This window comes from Centrocercus urophasianus, unplaced genomic scaffold (genome assembly GCF_019232065.1).
Source record: "Centrocercus urophasianus isolate 14NV4802_14NV808 unplaced genomic scaffold, USGS_Curo_1.0 seq_1084, whole genome shotgun sequence".
Lineage (NCBI taxonomy): Eukaryota > Metazoa > Chordata > Aves > Galliformes > Phasianidae > Centrocercus > Centrocercus urophasianus.
The window spans coordinates 16,786-35,133 of NW_024884236.1; the positions used below are offsets into that span (position 1 = coordinate 16,786).

The 18,348-nt window shown below is 60.9% G+C and overlaps 2 protein-coding genes across 2 annotated transcripts; one reads left to right on the top strand and one right to left on the bottom strand.

The window, feature by feature from the left end:
* Nucleotides 1-5,431: 5,431 nt before the first annotated feature.
* On the top strand, nucleotides 5,432-8,386 carry GPRIN1 (G protein regulated inducer of neurite outgrowth 1). The gene is made up of 3 exons (XM_042832904.1): nucleotides 5,432-6,256; nucleotides 6,352-6,439; nucleotides 6,590-8,386. Exons 1-3 carry the CDS (start codon nucleotides 5,432-5,434, stop codon nucleotides 7,783-7,785), a joined length of 2,109 nt encoding a protein of 702 aa, XP_042688838.1. The 3' UTR covers nucleotides 7,786-8,386.
* A 685-nt stretch (nucleotides 8,387-9,071) lies between these two features.
* CDHR2 (cadherin related family member 2) lies at nucleotides 9,072-18,056 on the bottom strand. The gene is made up of 33 exons (XM_042832933.1): nucleotides 18,040-18,056; nucleotides 17,174-17,249; nucleotides 16,723-16,780; nucleotides 16,447-16,512; nucleotides 16,227-16,366; nucleotides 16,068-16,121; nucleotides 15,845-15,934; nucleotides 15,371-15,460; nucleotides 15,171-15,293; nucleotides 14,943-15,086; nucleotides 14,794-14,869; nucleotides 14,581-14,687; nucleotides 14,279-14,506; nucleotides 14,036-14,191; nucleotides 13,704-13,871; nucleotides 13,496-13,557; nucleotides 13,171-13,411; nucleotides 12,852-13,088; nucleotides 12,630-12,699; nucleotides 11,933-12,547; nucleotides 11,601-11,672; nucleotides 11,301-11,350; nucleotides 11,068-11,219; nucleotides 10,760-10,862; nucleotides 10,598-10,686; nucleotides 10,445-10,519; nucleotides 10,294-10,371; nucleotides 10,156-10,216; nucleotides 9,927-10,051; nucleotides 9,742-9,852; nucleotides 9,580-9,657; nucleotides 9,438-9,498; nucleotides 9,072-9,285 (listed from the first exon to the last, which is right to left on the bottom strand). Coding segments are annotated over exons 1-33 (3,978 nt in total). The 5' UTR covers nucleotides 18,042-18,056; the 3' UTR covers nucleotides 9,072-9,165.
* Nucleotides 18,057-18,348: the final 292 nt, after the last annotated feature.

The window sequence follows — 18,348 nt, forward strand, 5'->3', positions numbered from 1 at the left end:
ACACTAACAGCAGAGAGTGTGCTTCTGAAAGGAGAGAGGACAACTGTGAAGTGCCACCACCAGCGTGGGTCAGCACCCCATGGTATGGATCCTCTCGCAGGAGGATAGGTGAAGGCCTGGCCTCCCAGGGTAACAAGAGATTTGGGATGATGTTCAGGCAGCGCTCCAACTCTCAGCTGCTCTCAGCTCTCATCTGCAGGAGCTGAGGCTGCAAGTTCTCCCATGAAACAGTGTTAGAAAGAAGTGTTTTCTCTCGGAGCTGGGTTGCATGCTTACTCACAGCACAAAGGTTTTGCCAGGCAAGCAAGGGCTCAGGCTGTTCAGTCCACATAGAGCATGATGGTGATGTTGTTCTTGATGCCATGCAGCATCCGACACCCAGTGTGGAATGTCAGCCATAGACTCCTCCCTGGCTGATGGACTTCCCACTAACACAGGCTTGTGAGGCTGGTTAGGGAAGAGCAAAAGTTAAGGTGTCCCCCGCTCCAAATCCTCTAGATAAGCACCCTTAGCTAACAAGTGCATTTCCCAAGTCTCAGCTTCCCTCTCCTAGCCCTAAGCCTGAGTTAAACTAGCGCAACTCACTGGCAAGAGTCCCTGTGCACAAACCCTCCTAGCATCCACAGCATCCTGAGCTCCAAACCAGCAGTGTCGGAGCTTACCCAGTACCCCAGCATATGGGTATAGGTGTCAACTGTCCAGGACCTCTTCCATTCCCAGGTACTGACATCAGGGACCAGCACAAAAGTCCCAGGCCCTGCAGAGGTAGAAAAATCTATCAATTCCTGCCTTTGAAGTTCAAATACTTTGCTCCAACCCATGGCACGTGTACAGACAGACGGTTTCCAGAGGCTGGCCATGTTCTTGGGCACACTAAAGAGTGTGCATCCAAAACCTGGTGCACCTGCCCGTACATCAGGATGCTCCCAGCTTCTATCAGACAGTAGCATCTTTGTTTTTTGCAGGGTCTTTGCCACGTCCTTTCTCAACTTTCAAGTAAACAAGAGCATGTAAAGATCTATTGCCTCGTGTCTGGCACCTGCTGAGCTTTCTATCACATGTCATAGAGAAACATTCCTTCCTCCTATCATACGTGATTGAGAAACATTCCTTCCTCCTTGCAACTGTGAGTGCCAGCAGGAATCAAGGACAGGAGCCAGGCCAGGCTCTGACCAGCAGCACCTACAGCACAGCCTGAGCCAGCTCTTGTTGTGCTTGGTGCTGCAGGAGGCCCTGCCTGCTGCAGATTCAGAGCTGAGGTAGAGAAAGCAGTGAAGTGACAGCAGAGCAGCAGATCAGTGACCAGTGCTGATAGGCAGTGCCTGAGCAGTGGTCCCTGTGTCCTGCCCAGCCAGGCAGCTGCTTCCCTGCCTGCAAACCACGCACTTCTTACACAATGGGGACACAACCACTCTCTCCTGTAAGTCCCTTTTTGTCCATCTCTACAGTAAAATGTCTCATTGTTTCCTCCAGCTCACATTCCTTTTAGTGCAATAACACTAAAACACAGTTGTAACTACAGGCCCCAAGGTATAGAACCCTTCCCTGCCTGCTGCCTGCAGGGAGTTAATTCACAGCAGTTGAGAGCCCTTGCTGTACCAACAAAGAGATGTGTGATCTCCCGATCCCTCTGCCCCTCCCCTCCCAGCCGCTCTCTGATTTGCACCTTTCCCCAGCACAGCAGGCGGCACAGGAGCGTCTCTTCCCGCATGTGTTTGCCCCCATGCACCGAACCGTAAATCAGAGTTCACCACCCCTCTCCCCCACCCCGAGCTGCTTTTCACAGCGGCTGGGTGAGTGCTACTCACCACAAACGTCTTCTCCCCGCCTGTCAGAGTGCATCACAGTGACACGCAGAGAGGACGGGCTGTGCAAATGGAGCATGAGTTATGGGCCGTCAGCGGGGGAAGAGGGGGTGAACTCATGGAGCATTTCCTGGGATCGGGCCTCACATCCACGGCACCCCCAAAAGGAACATCTGGAGGAGACCTGATGAGGCGGATCTGCATGGATCCCCTGCCACACGCAGCTCCCTCCTAACGCTGTGTGACTGCACGGAGCGGATCCGAAGCCGGGGCAGGATGCGGCCCCGAGCCCGGCACAGCCACCAGCAGGCAGAGCCGAATCCATGACAACCAGAGCCTGCATGTGAGAAGCTCAATGCCTGCCGCTCCCTGGTGAACGCGAGCGTCCCGCCGCTCAGGGCTGCGTTCTGCAGCAAGCTTTGCCCTCGCACATCTGTGCCCAAAGGAACATCCTGCACTCCTAAAGCTCTTCTGATTTGCAAAGCTCCTAACAAGCTTTTCTGACTCCCTGTACCACAACCCCATCCCGTGCCCAATTCACCACGAGCTTTGCATTCCTCTTGTACTTCTCTGCTACGGCACATTTGTATGTCATTAATGCAGCCAGGGCTTTTACTTCACCGACACCGATTGAACTGCTGAAACGAACCCCTGGGAAAAGAGAGAGAAGAAAGGCAGAGTGCCTGCCACAAACGGCACAGAGGAGATGGAGGAGAGGCTTTGAATCTTCTGAAGCGGCAGCATCTCGTCACAATAGGCCATATTGATAGAAATCATTCGGCTGCGTTTGTTCCTCCGGACAGCGATTTCCTAACAAGCAGCCATCCTGCGGGCACAGGGCCGCTGCGGGGAGCTCTGATAGCACAGCCCAGCGCCCGCTGAGGGATGGGGCTGAGCCCCCTGGGGCTCTGAGCAGCCATACTGCTGCAGGACAGGGTTAGGGCGCGATACGCCCTCAGGGAGAGCGGGGTGCTTGGGTCAGAGGGATGTAGGGAAGGCCGCATGCTGACAGCTGCAGGGGGCTGAGGGGGAGAGCAGCAAAACCAGCACTGCTTTTGCCCTATTCCCTCCATTGCCTCAACATGGCAGCCGCGCCTGCCGAGGATTGTGCCAGAGCTAGCAGCCCTCTGATTGGCTGAGCCGTGGCAGGGTGGCCACCTGAGGGCGCTGCGTGAAGCGGCTGCGAGGCTTTCCTGATTGGATGCAGCTGGGAAAGGGGGGCGGGGTCTACGGTGGGAGGAGGGGTGTGGAGTGGTGGGGGCGTGGTGGGTGGAGCCAATCAGGGTGGGGCACCTTGGGGGCGAGGTCGGGAACGGGGGCTGCAGAGCCAGATGTGTGGGGCAGCACATGGGCAGGGAGCCACGCAGGGACGCAGTACCGGACCTCCTGCTGGTCCCGTGCAGGCACCTGCGGCTCTCTGGCCGTGCTGTGGGTCTGCCTGCGAGCCCCAGGGCCCCGGCACCGAGGGCACATCCATCAGTTCAGGCGCAGGCCAGGCGGTGTGGGCACGCTGTTGCGTTCACGTGTCTCTGCCCGTGTGCGTGGGAGGCAGGGCTGCGTCGCACAGGGAGGGGGCTGCCAAGCTACCTGCACCCGCAGCCCCCTCCCCGCAGGGAGGATGCGCTTTTCAGGCAGCTGCCTGGCTTCCTTGCGAGCCGGGAGCGCGGGAGTGTGTTGCCAAGGCAATGGGGACCATCTTACTCATCCTCCTCGCTATTGTTATCCTGCCAGCCCGGAGGTGCCCGGGTGGGGAGAGAAGGAGGAGGAGGCAGCTGGCCAGGGAGGAAGGCTGGTTGCAGGGAGGGGAGGAGATGCGTGTCCCCTCGTATCGCCATCTCATGGGGGTAGGAGATACTGATGGGTGAGGGGAGAGCAGAGTGCAGAGAAAGGGCAGGTAGGGTGTGAGCCAGCAGCCCTACGGCAAAGTCCTGGGCAGGGGAATAGAGGGATAGGGAAAGACACAGTCCCCTCCACTGCCAGGACCTGAGTCTACCCATGGTGTCTCTTGTCACTCTGTGCCCCTCTTGACCCCCTAATCCCGTGTGGCAGCGTGGGGTGTAAACTCACAGCTGCATGGGATGTAAAACCACAGCTGAACCAGGCAGGGTGCACCTCACCTTGGCCCCGCTGCAAGGAGGGAAATGGGACAGTGAGCACAGAGCTGGGATCAGCAAAGGGCACGGGGCAGAGCCCGGTGGTATGACAGCTCCTGGCCATGCAAACGTCTGGCAGCTGTGAGCGCTGCTTTTGCATCGCATGTGACGAGTGGTTGCGGTGCAACAGCCAGCACGAGGTGCTGCGTGCTCGGGGGTCCGGGAGCTGGGTCTGTGCTCTGCAGCACCGCTCGCCCACGTGTGTCACTGCTCACGCGTGTCCCACCCTGGCTTGGCGGGGTGCCTGGCGGTGGTGTAGGGGTGCCCCGGGGTTGCAAGGCTGCGCTCTTTATTTTGATATTCTTCCTCCCTATTTTTAGCATTCGGGGTTTTGTTCCAGCCTTGCTGTTTACTGGAAGGAGCATTTCTACCGCCAACCTCCCCTGTCTCCAGGCAACCAGGTGTGCCAGCTCCCACCGCGCTGGTGCCGACACTGCACCACCCTATAGATCTATAGGGCTGGGTTGGGGGGGGTTAATGTTAACTTCAAGGCAGAGGAACCCTATCTCAGGGTTAACATTAACCCTCCTAGCCCCTGACTCACAGCCCCATCTGCTGCAGGGACCTGTTGCACCACCCTCTCTCCAAAGCGGTCCCAGTGGCACCCATAGGTGCTGGGCTGGATAGGAGGTGGTCAGACTGACACATGGCTGCGGGGTGCACGGCGATGGATGTTCCTGCCTCAGTCTCCATTGCCGTGGAGGGACCACCGAGCTGGACTCATGCTGACTGGGGCTTCACATGAGGTGATGCTGCCCTCCGCCACCCCACTGCACGACGATATGTGGGGGGCTCACCACGTGAGCCCATGTGTGGGGCAGTGCCATCTGCCAGCACGACATCCCAGCGGCAGAGAGGTGCTGGCCCTGCAGGATTGTTGGGGGGCAGGCGGGGCCTCGGGGGGGGCTGTGAGCCCCGAGGCGATGCTCGCGGGCCGCCTTCCCCCCCGCAGCGCGAGCGGGAGTGCGTGGGAAGGAGTTAGACAAAGCCTGAGCCCGGGAGCAGAGGCAGCGCTGCCGGGAGGGAGACGGGGACGTTCTCCCCTCCCATCCTCCCCCCGAGCGAGGGCTGAGCAGAAGCCCTCCTCGTTCTCGTCCGCGGCGGCAGAAGGGACCCGCACGTCCCCGACCCTCGGGCTGGCCGCCACGGGGTGCAGCGGGCAGCGGGACAACGCCGGTGGCCCCGCGGTGATGCCCTGCGGGGAAGCGGACATCTCCCTCACCAGGTAGGAGGGGAAAGGTCTCCGTGTCGCTGTCACCCCCACCCAAGGGACGGCACCACGGGGCTCGTGCCAAGGGCCGAGGGGCCGCCGGCCACGTGTCCCCCCTAGATGCAGCATCTCCTGGGGGCGCTGGGTGGCTGCGCGGGACAAGAGCCATTCCCGCACCCGGGGGCTGTGTCGGGGTTCTAGCGGGGACAGGATCTCACGATCGGGAGATGGGGATGGGAGTGAGGTCCCAGAGCGGAGGGGCGATGATGCCAGATTGCCCTTCCCCCCCCCCGCCAGACAACCGGGCCCCCAACACCGGAGCGGGCGGTGCCGGGGCGGGGCGCGGACCGGGGGTACCGCTGCGGGGGGAGCGGCCTGGGGCACGGTACCGCCCCCGCCGCCGCCGCCGCCCCACGCATGCTCCGCCACCGCCACCGCGCCGGAGCGGAGCGGAGCGGGACGGGACCGCGCCGGAGCCGCCGCCGCCGCCGCCGCAGGTAACCGCGGCCCCGGGGCGCGCACGTGGCGGGGCTCTCCCGCTCCTTCGCGGAGCCCCCGGGGCGGTATCACCGGGACGGGAGCGGCCGCCGCCTCCCATCCTTCGGGGCTGCGGCGAGGGCGGCTTTGTTCGCGGCTCGGCCGGGGCGTGCCCACGCGTGTCCACGAATGCGTGTGTGCCCGGAGCCATGTGCCGGCGGCTGCGTGCCCGTGCCTGCAGGCGGGAGTGCGTGTGTGCGTGTGCCTGCGGGTGGGTACCGCGTGTTCGTGTCTCTCCGCGTGCCCCGGGCGGGATGCTCTCAGGGTGGGTTCGGCCCCGCCGGGAGGTGTTACGGGTGGGACTGGGAAGCTCCGTAGGGAGAAAGGCTCGGAGGGCTCGGAATCATTTCGAGCCACTTGTGCGACACCGGCTTCTGCCCCTCGTGCCACGTGGCCTCGTGCGGGTGTGGGTGCGGGTATCTGTGCAGGGCAAGTGTGCACGGTGCCCAGCTGGCACACCCTACCCCGCCTGGCAGAGCCCCCAGTGTCCTGTGCAGCCCCTGGCCCTTCTGCTTGCTGCTGTCTGCAGGCCAGTGGATGCCCTGGACTGGGTACCTGTGTGCAGGGCTCTGATGGGAGCTGTTCTGAGTATCCGTGCGGTTCTTACTGGGCACTACAGGTTGCCCTCCACCTGTTCTCTCTTCAGGGTCTCACAGCCCCGTGGCCCCAGCAGCCAGAGCAGCCCCTGAATCCCACACGTGGCTCAGTCGCACCAGGGAACGGCTGTTTTTGTGGTAGGTGGCTGACACTGTCCTTCCCTTCCCGGGTTGGGCACTGTGCTGGCGCATTCTGGGCACAGCCAGACCTGTTGTCAGGTGTGGTGTGGCAAGAAGCAGTTGATGACTGACAATGTTCAGCTCACTGCCATATTGCCTGTCTTGCAGGACTAGCATGGGAGAAGCCTTCGCCAGGCATGGGCAGCACTAGGGAGCCCGAGGCCCTGCAGCTGCTGAACCAAGAGGCTGAGGACGCCTGTGAGCCCGGTACCAGCTCCTTGGGCTGCCCACCAGTGGGTGAGCACTTGCCCAGCTCTGGCTGCAACGCGGATGGCCTTGCCATGAGGACCTGCTGCGTGGCCGAGCCCCAGGTCCTGGGCACTGTGGAGAAGGTGCCGGTGCCAACAGGACTGGGGAGCTGCGGGGCAGCCGGTGGCACTGCCCCTGCCTGCAGTCCTATGGAGCCAGGGGGCACCCAGAAGGAGAAGGCCACCCCTGCGCCCTCCCTGCCTGAGCCCTGCCTCAAGGCACCCAGCAAGGACACGGGCAGCGTGCCGGCTCCAGCCAAGCATGTGGCATTCCTGGAGCCATCGGTGGGAGCTGAGCTGCCCTCCCCGATGCCAAGCCAGGAGCAGCCCCAGGGTGGCACAGGGGACACTGAAACCCCCGAGCAGCTCCAGAGAGTTGGGGAGCAGGGCAGAGCTGATAGGAGTACTGAGAGCACCCAGCAGCCCCGGACTGCCAAGCTGCTCTGCGGGTCCTACTCATTCGAGGTGACACCCCCGCAGGACGCCGGCGTGCAGGACACAGGGACACAAGTGGACAGCCGTGCATCCCTGGTGTCGGTGGCACTGAGCCCTATGAGCCCCCCGGGTGGAGCTGCTGCCTTCACCTTCCCCAAGAGAGAGCTGGGCTCTGCCCCATGCCTGCAGCCCTCCAAGAAGGACGCGGAGATGCAGGTATCCATGCCTGTGGAGACGCGCTCAGTGGCCACCGGGCCCATGACGCCAGTGGCCAAGTCCCCACAGGCCTCGTACCCCGAGGTGCACGTGAAAGGGGTGGCGGAGGAGGCTCCAGAGCCCATCCGGGAGGTGAGCTGGGACGAGAAGGGGATGACGTGGGAGGTGTATGGGGCCTCCATGGAGGTGGAGGTGCTGGGCATGGCCATCCAGAAGCACCTGGAGAAGCAGATCGAGGAGCATGGGAGGCAGGCGGTGGCCACCCCACAGAGCACCCGCGCCAGCTCCGTCAAAGGGGCTCCCCGCAAAGGCGAGCCCAAGAGGCAGCCCAGCGTCTTTCGGGCTCTGCTGCAAAACGTCCGGCGGCCACGGTGCTGCTCTCGTGCCGGCCCTGCCATGGAGTGAGCTACTGCCCAGCCGTGGGACAGAGGGGACATGGGGAAGTGTCCCTGCCCTGCGTCCCGAGATGCCCGCTGCCGGCGTGCAGCGCTCCAGGCAGGTGGTGATGGAGTGCTGCAGGTGGGGATGGGGCATCTCATCTGCTGGGGTCCCCCCCAGCCCTGGGACACGAGTTGGATGCCATCGCCCTGTGCGTGGGGTGGGGGCCTGACCGTGGCTTAGAGTTGGGTTCGTGGCAGCAGCAGTGACAACAGCCCCTGGCTGCCCACCACACTCCTGTTCTTGCTATATCAGCATCATGTCCCACTGCTGTGCCCAGCAGAAGGGTTGTGGGGCTGGAGCACGTCTGCTCGGGGCCATCAGCTGCTTGTCCCCATCACTGCAGCTGGAGGCATTTGGGGAGGTTGTCCCCATGGTCCCCAGCCCTCCCTGACTGCATTCGAAGCACGGGAAATGTCCTTGTCCTGGTGGTGGGGAAGGAGCCGCACCACCTCCCAGCCACGCTGCTGTGAGCAGCATCCAGAGCCCCCAGGCTGTCCCTTTGTGGGTCCCCCAGCCTTGCTCGCTGCTCCCCCTGGGGCCGCGCCAGCTGCAAAGTGCTGCCACTTTTTACCGCTGAGATTTTGCAGGGGTGGGAGGGAGGGGGGGCTTTTCTTGAACTGTGTTTGCATTTTTGGAGCTTTTTAAGAGACACTTTCAGCCGTCAGCCACCTCCCCCCCCAGCAGCCTGCAGGGCTGCAGCTCTTTCAAAACACTGTCCCTATATCCCTGCCTTGCTGGGCAGCACCAAGAGCAAAGTCGATGTGCTGGGGGGTGAGCCCCCCTCTGCCAGCAGTACCTCGGTGTCAGTGCCAAACTGTCAGACCCCACATCTCGCCTCCCGCTCCCCCCCCCCACCAGTCTGACTCAGTGCACAGGAGTGGCCCCACAGAGCTCCCCAGAGCTGCAGGAGGCTGCAAAAATTGGGGCGCTGGGGATCCCCTGGCCTGCCAGTCCACTCCAGCGCTCTGGCTTCATCCCTGACTTTCTTGTTTTCCTCTTTGTTTTTTTGGGAGTGGGGGGAGGAAGGGGGTGGGAGAACTACATTTGTCAGTTTGGGTGTTGGGTAATAAAACATTACAGAAAGCTCTGTGCAGTGCTGCAAGCAGCTCTTGGTGGGGATTTGAGGGGTGGCACAGAGCCCTGTGGTGACACCGAGCCCCTCCAGCCTGACCTCAATCCATCCCTTTCTTCCGGGAGAGGGAACCCCCTGTGGCCAGCACCGAGGGGCTGGTGGCCATGGGACACTGTCATCACATGAGATGGGTTTATTGCTGGGGTTGAACACGACATTGCCAGAGCAGCTGCCTGAGTCCCGCTCCGGCCCCTCTGTGCTGCACATGCTGCTCACAGGTCGGTGGTGTTGAAGGCAGTGTTGATGTAGGCCATTTTGGAGGGCTCCTCCATGTTCAGGGCGGCCGCCAGCACCTTGTCCTCAGTGGAGTCTGTGGGATGTGGGTTCCCTCTCTGGGAGAGAGCACAGTCATAAGGGTGGGGACAGGGATACCCCATCCATCCCCAGAACAGGGATGGGGAGAAAGGGATGCGAGGGTCCAGCAGTCCTTGCGCCGCAGCAGAATGGGGCTGGGCGGAGGTGAGCAGGATGCCCTGCCTCCTACCTTGGCCTTGAAGTTGTCCTCCTTGGGTGAGTCCACCATGTTTTCGTCCAGGGAATTGATGCTGCAGAAAGGGGAGGGTTTAAGAGGTGGTGGCAAGGCACAGGCAAGGCCAGTGGCCTTTGGAGCTGCCTGTAGAGCTCACCTGGCCAGCGAGCTGGTTTCTTCATGGAAGCCCAGGTCATGGGATGGGTCCAGTGAGAGATTCAGCATGGGGTTGGCCCTGGCCAAGGGTGGGAGGCAGTGAGTGACGGACCCTATGGGTCAGCCGTGTGGGAGCAACATGGCACAGGGAGCCCATGCTCACCTCTCAGCATTGTACTTGTTGGTGCCAGGGATGCCCTCTCCCTGCACCACGGCTGGGCTCAGTGTTGTGGCTGTCTTGAGAGCCTTCATCGCACTCAGCTTCCTCTTGTAGCTGTGGGGATGGTGATGGTGAGTGGGGATGTGGGGATAAGGGGTATGTGGGGGCACGGGGTGGGTGCATGGTACCTCCTGGTGGTCAGCACCAAGGCCAGGATCATGATGAGGATGAAGAGGACTAGGAACGCTGCCAGCCCCGCGATGATGCCGATCATCTCCTTCTCCTTGCTGCTCTCTGTCACCTCACCGGGGCCCTAGCACACAGTGGGGCTGTGGGCAATGTGTAGGCACAAAGACCCCCAAGGAACCACGTGGGGCTGGTGCCTTGTCCCTGCATGCCTTGCCCACCCCCACTCACGATGACGACCAGGCCCAGGTTCATCAGGTTGGCCAGGGCCGTTGGGTTGCTATTGATGAACCTGCCGAAGGAAGAGAAGCAGGATGAGTAACGGGGTGGGCAGCAGTGCTGGCACACAGCTCCCTCACCAGTACACACAGGGTCAGCTGGTTGACGTCCAGTGCTGTGCCATTGCTGTAGACGAAGTACGCCTCTATCACCGACTTGGCTTTCACCCTGCGGGGACAGGAGGGGGGGTGAGCGGGCCGTGGGGCATGGTGCCCTCCCCATGGCCGATGCCATCACTCACGCAGTGGTACGGCTGTCTTCATAGGTCCGGATGGCTGACACGTAGACCCCTGCCTTAGTGGCGCTGGTCAGGGCTCTGCAATGGGGTTATGGGTGAGTGTGTATATGGGGAGCAGCAGGACCTGCAGCCCCAGCCCCTGCCAGGCCCCCATACATTCTGATGCTTTCCAAATTGCTCTGCACTTCATCCAATGTTGTCGTAAATTGGAGGTGAATGCGATAGCTCTGGTCCACTGTGAAGATCTGTGTGGGGACAGCAAAGTGAGAGGGGCTCAAGAGGGCATGGGGCATCCCAAGGGGATGGGGTGACACTCACATTGAGGGTAGTCTGTGTCGCATGCTGCGGTGCTGCACTGTCCCGAGCCTCCACTGTCACCTGGTACTGCCCCTTCAGTGAACTGTCCAGGTTGCTGGCCACCCTAAGTGGATGGGGACATCCCATATGGCTGGGTCTTCCAAGAACCCCATCCTCCCAGCACGCTCAGGCCCCTTTGATGGGGACCAAGTTGCTGGGGATGTCCTCCCTCCATCCCTTGCCTGTGCCCCTGCCACGCGGCAGAAGAGCTGAGCTGGGCTCAGCCCACACCACGCAACCCCCAGCTCAGCCTGGCCCCATGGCATTACTGAATGCTCCCGGTGTAGTTGTCCTGGTCAGCTGAGGTCACCACCTTGAAGAGGTTATCAAAGGGCCGCTTGACCCCATCTTCCTGCACAAGCACCACACTGATGATGGAGAAAACGATGGTTCCTCCCAGCCCCGAGTCGGCATCTGTGGCCTGCGGGGACCAAGTATGTCAGCAGCACAGCTGGGCACGGATGGGCAAGCCCAGCACCCAGAAGTGTGCACTGCTCCTCACCTTCACAGTAGCCACTGGCAGGTCCACAGGAGAGATTTCAGGGACAATGACTGTGGGGACAGACAGTACAGTTGGGGTGCTTTGCAGCTAAGTATGCTGCAGACCCCATGCCCTGCATGCACCATGGCTCAGTAGCACAGGTGCAGCCCTAAGCACTTCATGCTGCTCTTTGTGGGGAGCAGCGGGTTGTCCCAGCTTGGACACCGTGCTGCTCACAGCCCTCTGCTTCCTGGGCAGCTGGGCAGAGCCACACAGCAAAGAGCACATCATGAATGCTGTATCCTAAGCTCTTCTACTCACCAAAGGTCCCGGAGACAGGAAAGAAGATCGGTGCATTGTCGTTAATGTCTGTGATCCAGATCTCCAGGGTTTCTGTCAAAGCCACAAACACAGAGAACTGCTCAGTCCTGCTCTGTGTCCTCTGGGAGCCACATTCCCCCAGAAGGCCCAGATCCCTGTGGCAGAGACCAAAGAACTGGGGACACCTTCCTGCCAACCCAAAGGGACCAAAGAGCTGGGGACAGCCTCCATCTATCCCAAAGAGGCGCTCCTCTGGGGAAGCAGCAGCTCCAGGTCCCATCTCCCTCCCTGCCCTGCTCATGGTGGACACAGGATGTGGGCTCTGCCTGTACCGTTCTTGCTGTAGCGGTCGCCTTTCTCGGTGTAGAGGTCTTCAACCCGCACGGTCAGCTGGACCTCATCACACAGCTCATAGTCAATGTCCAAGCTGTCGGCCAGCAGCGAGCCATTGGGCAGCAGCACAAACCAGTCCCAGCACACCTCCCCAGCACTGCTGCCACCCTTATAGCAGGCAACCGACAGCTCCTCGAAGACCAGCGAGTGGTTGGTGTCTGGGTCAAAGGCAACCACGGTGAGGACCAGACCCAGCTGCGTGCCGTTCTCGCTCACGCTCACACTCTTCTGCGAGGACGACGGGATGGTGGGCGGCTCATCATTGACATCGAGGACGTTGACCAGCACCGAGACGTTGGCGATGTTCCCTGCACTGTTTGCAGCCGTGTTCTCTGCCAGCACCACCAAGGAGAAGAACTTATCCTGCATGGTGTCATAGTCCACAGTTACGTCAGGGTCGAGGGAGAGCCGCCCGCTGTAGTTGCCCAGCCCCAGGCGGGTCGAGCTGATCAAGAAGTTGCTGGAGCCGGTGTTCCTCTCCAGCTGGAAGGAGATGCGGGAGTTGATCTCCGTCCGGTCAGCGTCCGTGGCCATGACGTTCCCCACAAAGGACCCTGCAGGTGAGGCAGACACTCGGTGTCCGTTTGTCTGACCCCAGGCACTGTTTGTCCCACAGCCTGACCACCCTCCTCATACCATCAGAGCTTTCAAAGACGGAGAACTCATAGGACTGTTGGAGGAACATGGGCATGTTGTCATTCACATCCTGCAGGAGATGATAGCCCGTGAGTGTCACCATGCTAGAGGTCTGGCATGGAGCAAGGGACAGGAGCACGGACAGCTGCTCCCTGCTCCAAGTGTGGCACATGGGGACACAGTGCCACCTCTACATCCGGTCTGACTGTGCCCAGTGCTCACCGCCACGGTGATGGTGACGTTCACCATCGTGCTGAGCTGTGGCACCCCGTGGTCGTACACCTCCACTGTCACCACCAGCTGCCCCTCCTCACTGTCCACAGCCTCGCGGTCCAGCGGCTCAATGCTGTGCATCTCTCCAGTGGTCTGGTTGATGGTGAAGTTGTTGCTGTACAGCCCTGGCACAATTTTGAAGCCCAGCTCACTGTTGGGAGTGCCTTCCTCATCATTGTCAATGGCCTGGAAAGAGAACACCAGGGAAAAGGAATGGAGTTGTTTGGAGCCCAGGACAAAACCTGACTCCTCTGCTTGTGGTGCCCACCCTGATCTGTGTGCTGACGTTCTGCCCCTCTTCCACATAGATGAAGTAGGAGCCGATGATGATGGGCTCGTTGTCATTCTCATCCAGCACGGTGATCTCCAGCATCGTGGTGCTCGTCTTGTTACCCCCGTCCTTGGCTTGCAGGTTGGTGGAGTACATAGAGCGCATCTCCCGGTCCAGGAAAGACCCATTCCTCACCAGCACTGCCCCGCTCGTGGCATTCACCATGAAGATTTGCTGGCTGCAGCACACACAGACCCATCAGTGGGGCTCCGGCCCAGGGCAGGCGGCATCCACAGCCCCCCAGCAGCTGTGCCCCACGTACATATACTCCTGGAGCAGCTGGTAGGTGATCTGGCCACCAGCACCGCTATCTGGGTCATAAGCCTAGAAAAAAGCAGGAAACACCTGGAAAATATGCTTCAGTGATGAATGTGAGGCTCTGGGTATGGGCACTGAGCACCGCAAAAGGTGGCCCCATGGGTCACACTGGTGTGACTGCCCTGGGGACACGAGCTGTGCCCTGCCCTGACCGTGATGTTGGTGGCAACGACGGTGCCATTGGGGCTGTTCTCCATCACGCTCAGGCTGTAGGTGCTCTGCGGGAACTCGGGGAAGTGGTCATTGGTGTCGATGAGGTCGATGGTCACAGTGGCTGTGGAGCAGCAGTCTGTGGGGTTCCCTGTGTCATTAGCAATGAGCTGTGGGGTGAAGTGACAGTGTCTCGCATAGATCCCCAAGTAGAGAGAGCTGTTATACCTGGCCCAGCTCTTCTAAACCAAATTATTGTGACAAAGTCATGCTCTGCTCTTGTCCTTGCAAGCGAAGGGTTGTGTCCTCAGACATGCGGGGAGGAGGGACCCACCTGCACCACCATGACGTGAGTTATCTCATAATCCACAGCTGATGGGTCCTGCACGAGAATCTGCACCTCCCCCGTGCCCACGATTCTCGTAGGGGAGACAGTGAAGGCGCTGGCACTCGCACCCTGCAGGTAGAGCTCAAAAGTGCCATTGATGCCCTGTTGGGAAGATGGACATGAGATGGACATGGGGTGAGGGTGGTGGAGCAGTGGGACAGCAGCACAGCTCCAGGGATGGGCTCCCACCTTGTCTGGGTCGCGCGCGACGATGTTGAGGTTGGACACGGGCATGTTGGAGGGGGAGTGCTCGACGATGCTCCCCGTGAAGTTACTTTGGGTGTAGATGAAGTCGCAGGTGGAGAGGAGGCACTGGTAGAAGTGAGGCTTGTTGTCATTGACATCAGTCACCAACACTGTCACCACAGTGCTGGCCTGGGCCACATTGCCATAGATATCCAGGTTGCTCTCACGCGCCTGTGTGGGCAGAGGAGTGGGTCAGGCCACGCAGAGTGAGGAGAAGAACAGGGGTCTCATGCTGTTCCACTCACCGTGACCTCCAGCAGCACCTCCTCGTTCAGCAGCTGCTCACGGTCCAGCAGCTGGCTGACAGTGATGGTGCCCGTCGTGTCGTTGATGGCGAAGGGGACGCTGGCATCTAGGGGACAGCAGGGACCAGGTTTAGTCATGGGCAGGGCTGCTGGCTGCTGGAGCTCAGGCACAATCCCCCGGGTGCCCACCCTACTCTGTGCCCCCTCACTCACTGGTGAAGCTGTAGTAGATCTTATCGTTCACTCCTGTGTCTCTGTCCATGGCGGTGACGGTCAGCACTGTGGTGCCCTGTGGGGACGCAGCCATCAGGGCACAGCTTGGGGACACCTCCAGCCCCAGGGCAGCGGGTTGGAGTGCTCACCACTGGGCAGCCCTCAGGCACGGAGCCGGAGTAGGGCTCATTGAGGAACCGTGGGTTCAAGTTGGGCACATCGATGACGGTGATGGACAGGTAGGTGGTGCTGCTCTGGATGACCGTCTCGTTGCGCAGCAGCCCTCCACCGTCCTGGGGCACAGCACCTGTTAGTCCCACATCGCCCCTCCCCGCCACTCCAAACCCAGTGCCCCCACCTGGGCAAGATGTCCCCACCTGGGCAAGGATCTTCAGCTGTAAGAAGGTGTTAATGGTGTAGTCCAGTGAGCTGTTCAGCACCACGCTCCCATTGAACAGGATGTAGAAGAGCCAGCGGTTCTTCGCAGCGTCCGGGATCACCTGGGCAGGGGACATTGCCACATGTCACCAGACCTGGCCCATGGGGAGCCCCCACCACACAGAGCTGCAGTACTTACGTCCTGGATGCTGTAGCTGACTCTGGCAGCAGTTCCAGTGTCAGAGTCATTGGCAAACACGTTGTAGATGATGCTGCCCACTGTCGTGTTCTGAGCACACAGAGAGGCAGTGGTGGCATTGCATGGGGAAGCAGGGTTAGGGTGCTGACCCTGGCCCCTCCCAGCCCATCCAGTGCTCAGATGGGCACTCTACTAAGGATCTCAACCCCACTCCCTGTCTGTACTCTGAGCCAGCCTTGCCCTGGGCTGATCAGCTCCATGGGCACTCCCTGGTGAGGGCAGAGACCCAGCGAACACCAGCCCCACTGGCACTGATGTGTCTGCCAGGAATACCATTACCACACACCGTTACCTCATGCCCAGGCACAGCGTCACTGCATTCTGTCACCACACATTATTGCTGCCTGTTGTCACCAGGCACACCCATGCTCTGGGAACCACCCATCCACGGGGCTGCCAGGTGCCAGGAAGTACCTCAAGGACAGAAGTTTCATAGGGCAGGTTCTGGAAGACTGGTGCGTTGTCATTACGGTCCTCCACGATGATGGTCAGGCGCTTGCTGACCTATGGGGAGACTTTGGATGAGGGACAAGGAGCCAACCAGCATTGCCCCCTGGGCAGAGCCTCACTGAGCATCACAGTCAGCCCCACTGAGACCCCGCCGAGACCCCACTGCAATCCCCATTCCCACACTCACCGCCGCATTGATCCCGTCAGACACTGTGACGATGATGGTGAGCTTGGCCTGGGTCTGGGAAGATAAAGCAGAGCTCAGTCAGGACACGCACAGCTCAGCCTAGGTCTGATGGCTCTGCCATCCATCCCCATGGTCCCATCAGTCAGTCTCTGCCCTCACCTCGCGGTCCAGCAGGTTCTTCAGTGTCACCACACCTGTCTGTGCATCAACGTTAAAGTAGAAGGAATCTGTGCCAGAGATGCTGTAGGTGATCGGGTCCCCATCTAGGTCATAGGCTATGAGGGTGAAAGCAGTCTCGCCTGGAGACAAGGGAACAAGGGCAGAGTCAGCCCCAGGCTCTCTCCCCAGCCCCAGCAGCCTCCCCACAGCCTCTCCTCACCTATATACAGATCCTCAGCCACGTACACGATGGTCATGTTGAAGATGGGAATTGTGTTGCCTGAAGCTGCAGGCAGAGCATAAGCTGAGTGCAGGGAATCTCCCCTTTCTTACTCCACATCTCCCACTCCTCACCCTCCCCTGGGGTGCCATCCCCACCACCCAGCCCACAGTGCCACTTTTGGAGGTCATGGGTGCCCCCAGAGAAATGGGATGGAGTTGAAAGTGCCTCTGATGCTTCCCGGCAACCCCAGTCTGCACTGAGCAAAGTCCTCACCTGCTGCCAGGAGGAAGGGGAGCAGCAGCAGCGGATGCCATGCCATCCTGCACGGAGCCTATGGAGCATAGAAGAGAAACTGGGGCATGTCCTGAGCCCCCACACTGTGCCCACTGAGAGAGCCTGGGATGGGACTGTGCTGCCCAGGGGAATAGGTCCCATGGGGACACAGTGGGGAGACAGGGTTGGTCTCTAGGTTCTGGTGACTTCAGGAGTATCTGGGGAACCCAAGACCTGCTCCTGAGCACGACTGGAGGCTGCATCACTCCAGATCACCCCAAGCCCCACATAGAAGCCCCATAGCGAGCTGTGACACCCCACAGCATCTCCCTCTCTTGTATCACAGCCGATGGGCAGCCTGCCAGCTCACCCTCTTCAACAGACATTCCCTCACCCCAAGCCCAGACCGCGGTACCCAAGGGGGCACTGGGGCTGTGCTGGGATCCCTTACCTGCAGCCACCTCGCCGGGATGCTGCCAGCAGCTATGCCACACTTGCACCTTGGCAGCACCGCAGAACTTTGACTCCTGAAGTAAATAGGTTCGTCAATGATTAACTGCAATTAATGGGTGAGAAACTGTTTTCCCCATTCTTCTCCCTGTTTTTCACCACCCAGCTCCGGCCCAGCCCAGTGTCTGCTCCCCAGCTCCAGCCCCCCATGCTGGGGACCATCCCCATGGCTCAGCCACCCCAAACCACACCCTGAGGACTCTGCCTGTGGGGCTGCAGGGGGATCCCAAGCCCAGGGGACTGGGGAGGGGCTGCCTGGCATCCCCTGGGATGGGAGCAGTGAGGTCTCACCAGGACGCAGGTGGTCACCGACCCAGTGGAGCTGCCGTTGGGGCCCTGTGCATCCCCTGCTGTGAGGTTTCCTCCCTGGGGGGGCCAGAGGGCTCAGCTCTGCCTCCCTGACCTACTTCAGCCCGCTGGGGACAAGGGTGGATTGTGTGGCTCCGCTCATGCGGAAGAGGCTGGGATGTGAGTGTGGGGGTGCACAGACGCAGCCTGTCCTGGCTCTGCAGGACCTCCGGCCTGGCCCTCTTCACCCCTATGCACATCCCACTGCAAAACCACCTGGACTGTCCCGGGACACCCCTAAACCTTCCAAGGGTTGGCCTGGGGCGTCCCCAGCACCTCCATCCCCATCCCTACCCAGACCCGCATCCTGTCCCCAACTCCATATCCGTCCCCTTCCCTGAAACCGTCACCATCCCCATCCCTGACTCCACCCCCGTTCCCGTTTCCATTTCCATCCCTCTCCCCATCTCTTTCCCCGTTCCCGTCCCCATCGCCATTCCCACCTCCATCCCTACCCACATTCCCGTCCCCGCCTCTCTCCCGTTCTCGCTCCTTGTTGTGCGCCTCCGCTCGGAGCATTACGGCGCGCTCTCCCCGCATAGCGTTTGTGCCGCGTCGCTTTTAGGCGCAGTACGGCGGCGGGGCCGGAGCGGACGCGCCCACATCGGCGCGGCGCAGGGGGCGGCGCGGGGCGGCCGGTTCCATCGGGGCGGGAGCGCGGGGGCGCCACGAGGCGGGGCCGAGGCCGGAGCGCGAGCGGCACCGGGACGGACACCGAGCCCGGCGGGCCCGGCCGCCGCGCCATGCGAGCGGGCTGAGCCCGGAGCG

What these genes read in the sequence shown, in the direction of transcription:
- GPRIN1 (XM_042832904.1), top strand. Translation starts at nt 5,432, where the DNA reads ATGATGCCAGATTGCCCTTCCCCCCCCCCGCCAGACAACCGGGCCCCC. An exon ending in CAGTGGATGCCCTGGACTGG is followed by an intron (nt 6,257 to 6,351) that starts GTACCTGTGTGC and finishes TTCTCTCTTCAG; the next exon opens with GGTCTCACAGCCCCGTGGCC. An exon ending in AGGGAACGGCTGTTTTTGTG is followed by an intron (nt 6,440 to 6,589) that starts GTAGGTGGCTGA and finishes CCTGTCTTGCAG; the next exon opens with GACTAGCATGGGAGAAGCCT.
- CDHR2 (XM_042832933.1), bottom strand. An exon ending in ACGTCAGCACACAGATCAGG is followed by an intron (nt 13,089 to 13,170) that starts GTGGGCACCACA and finishes TTCTCTTTCCAG; the next exon opens with GCCATTGACAATGATGAGGA. An exon ending in TCCTGTCTCCGGGACCTTTG is followed by an intron (nt 11,351 to 11,600) that starts GTGAGTAGAAGA and finishes CTGTCCCCACAG; the next exon opens with TCATTGTCCCTGAAATCTCT.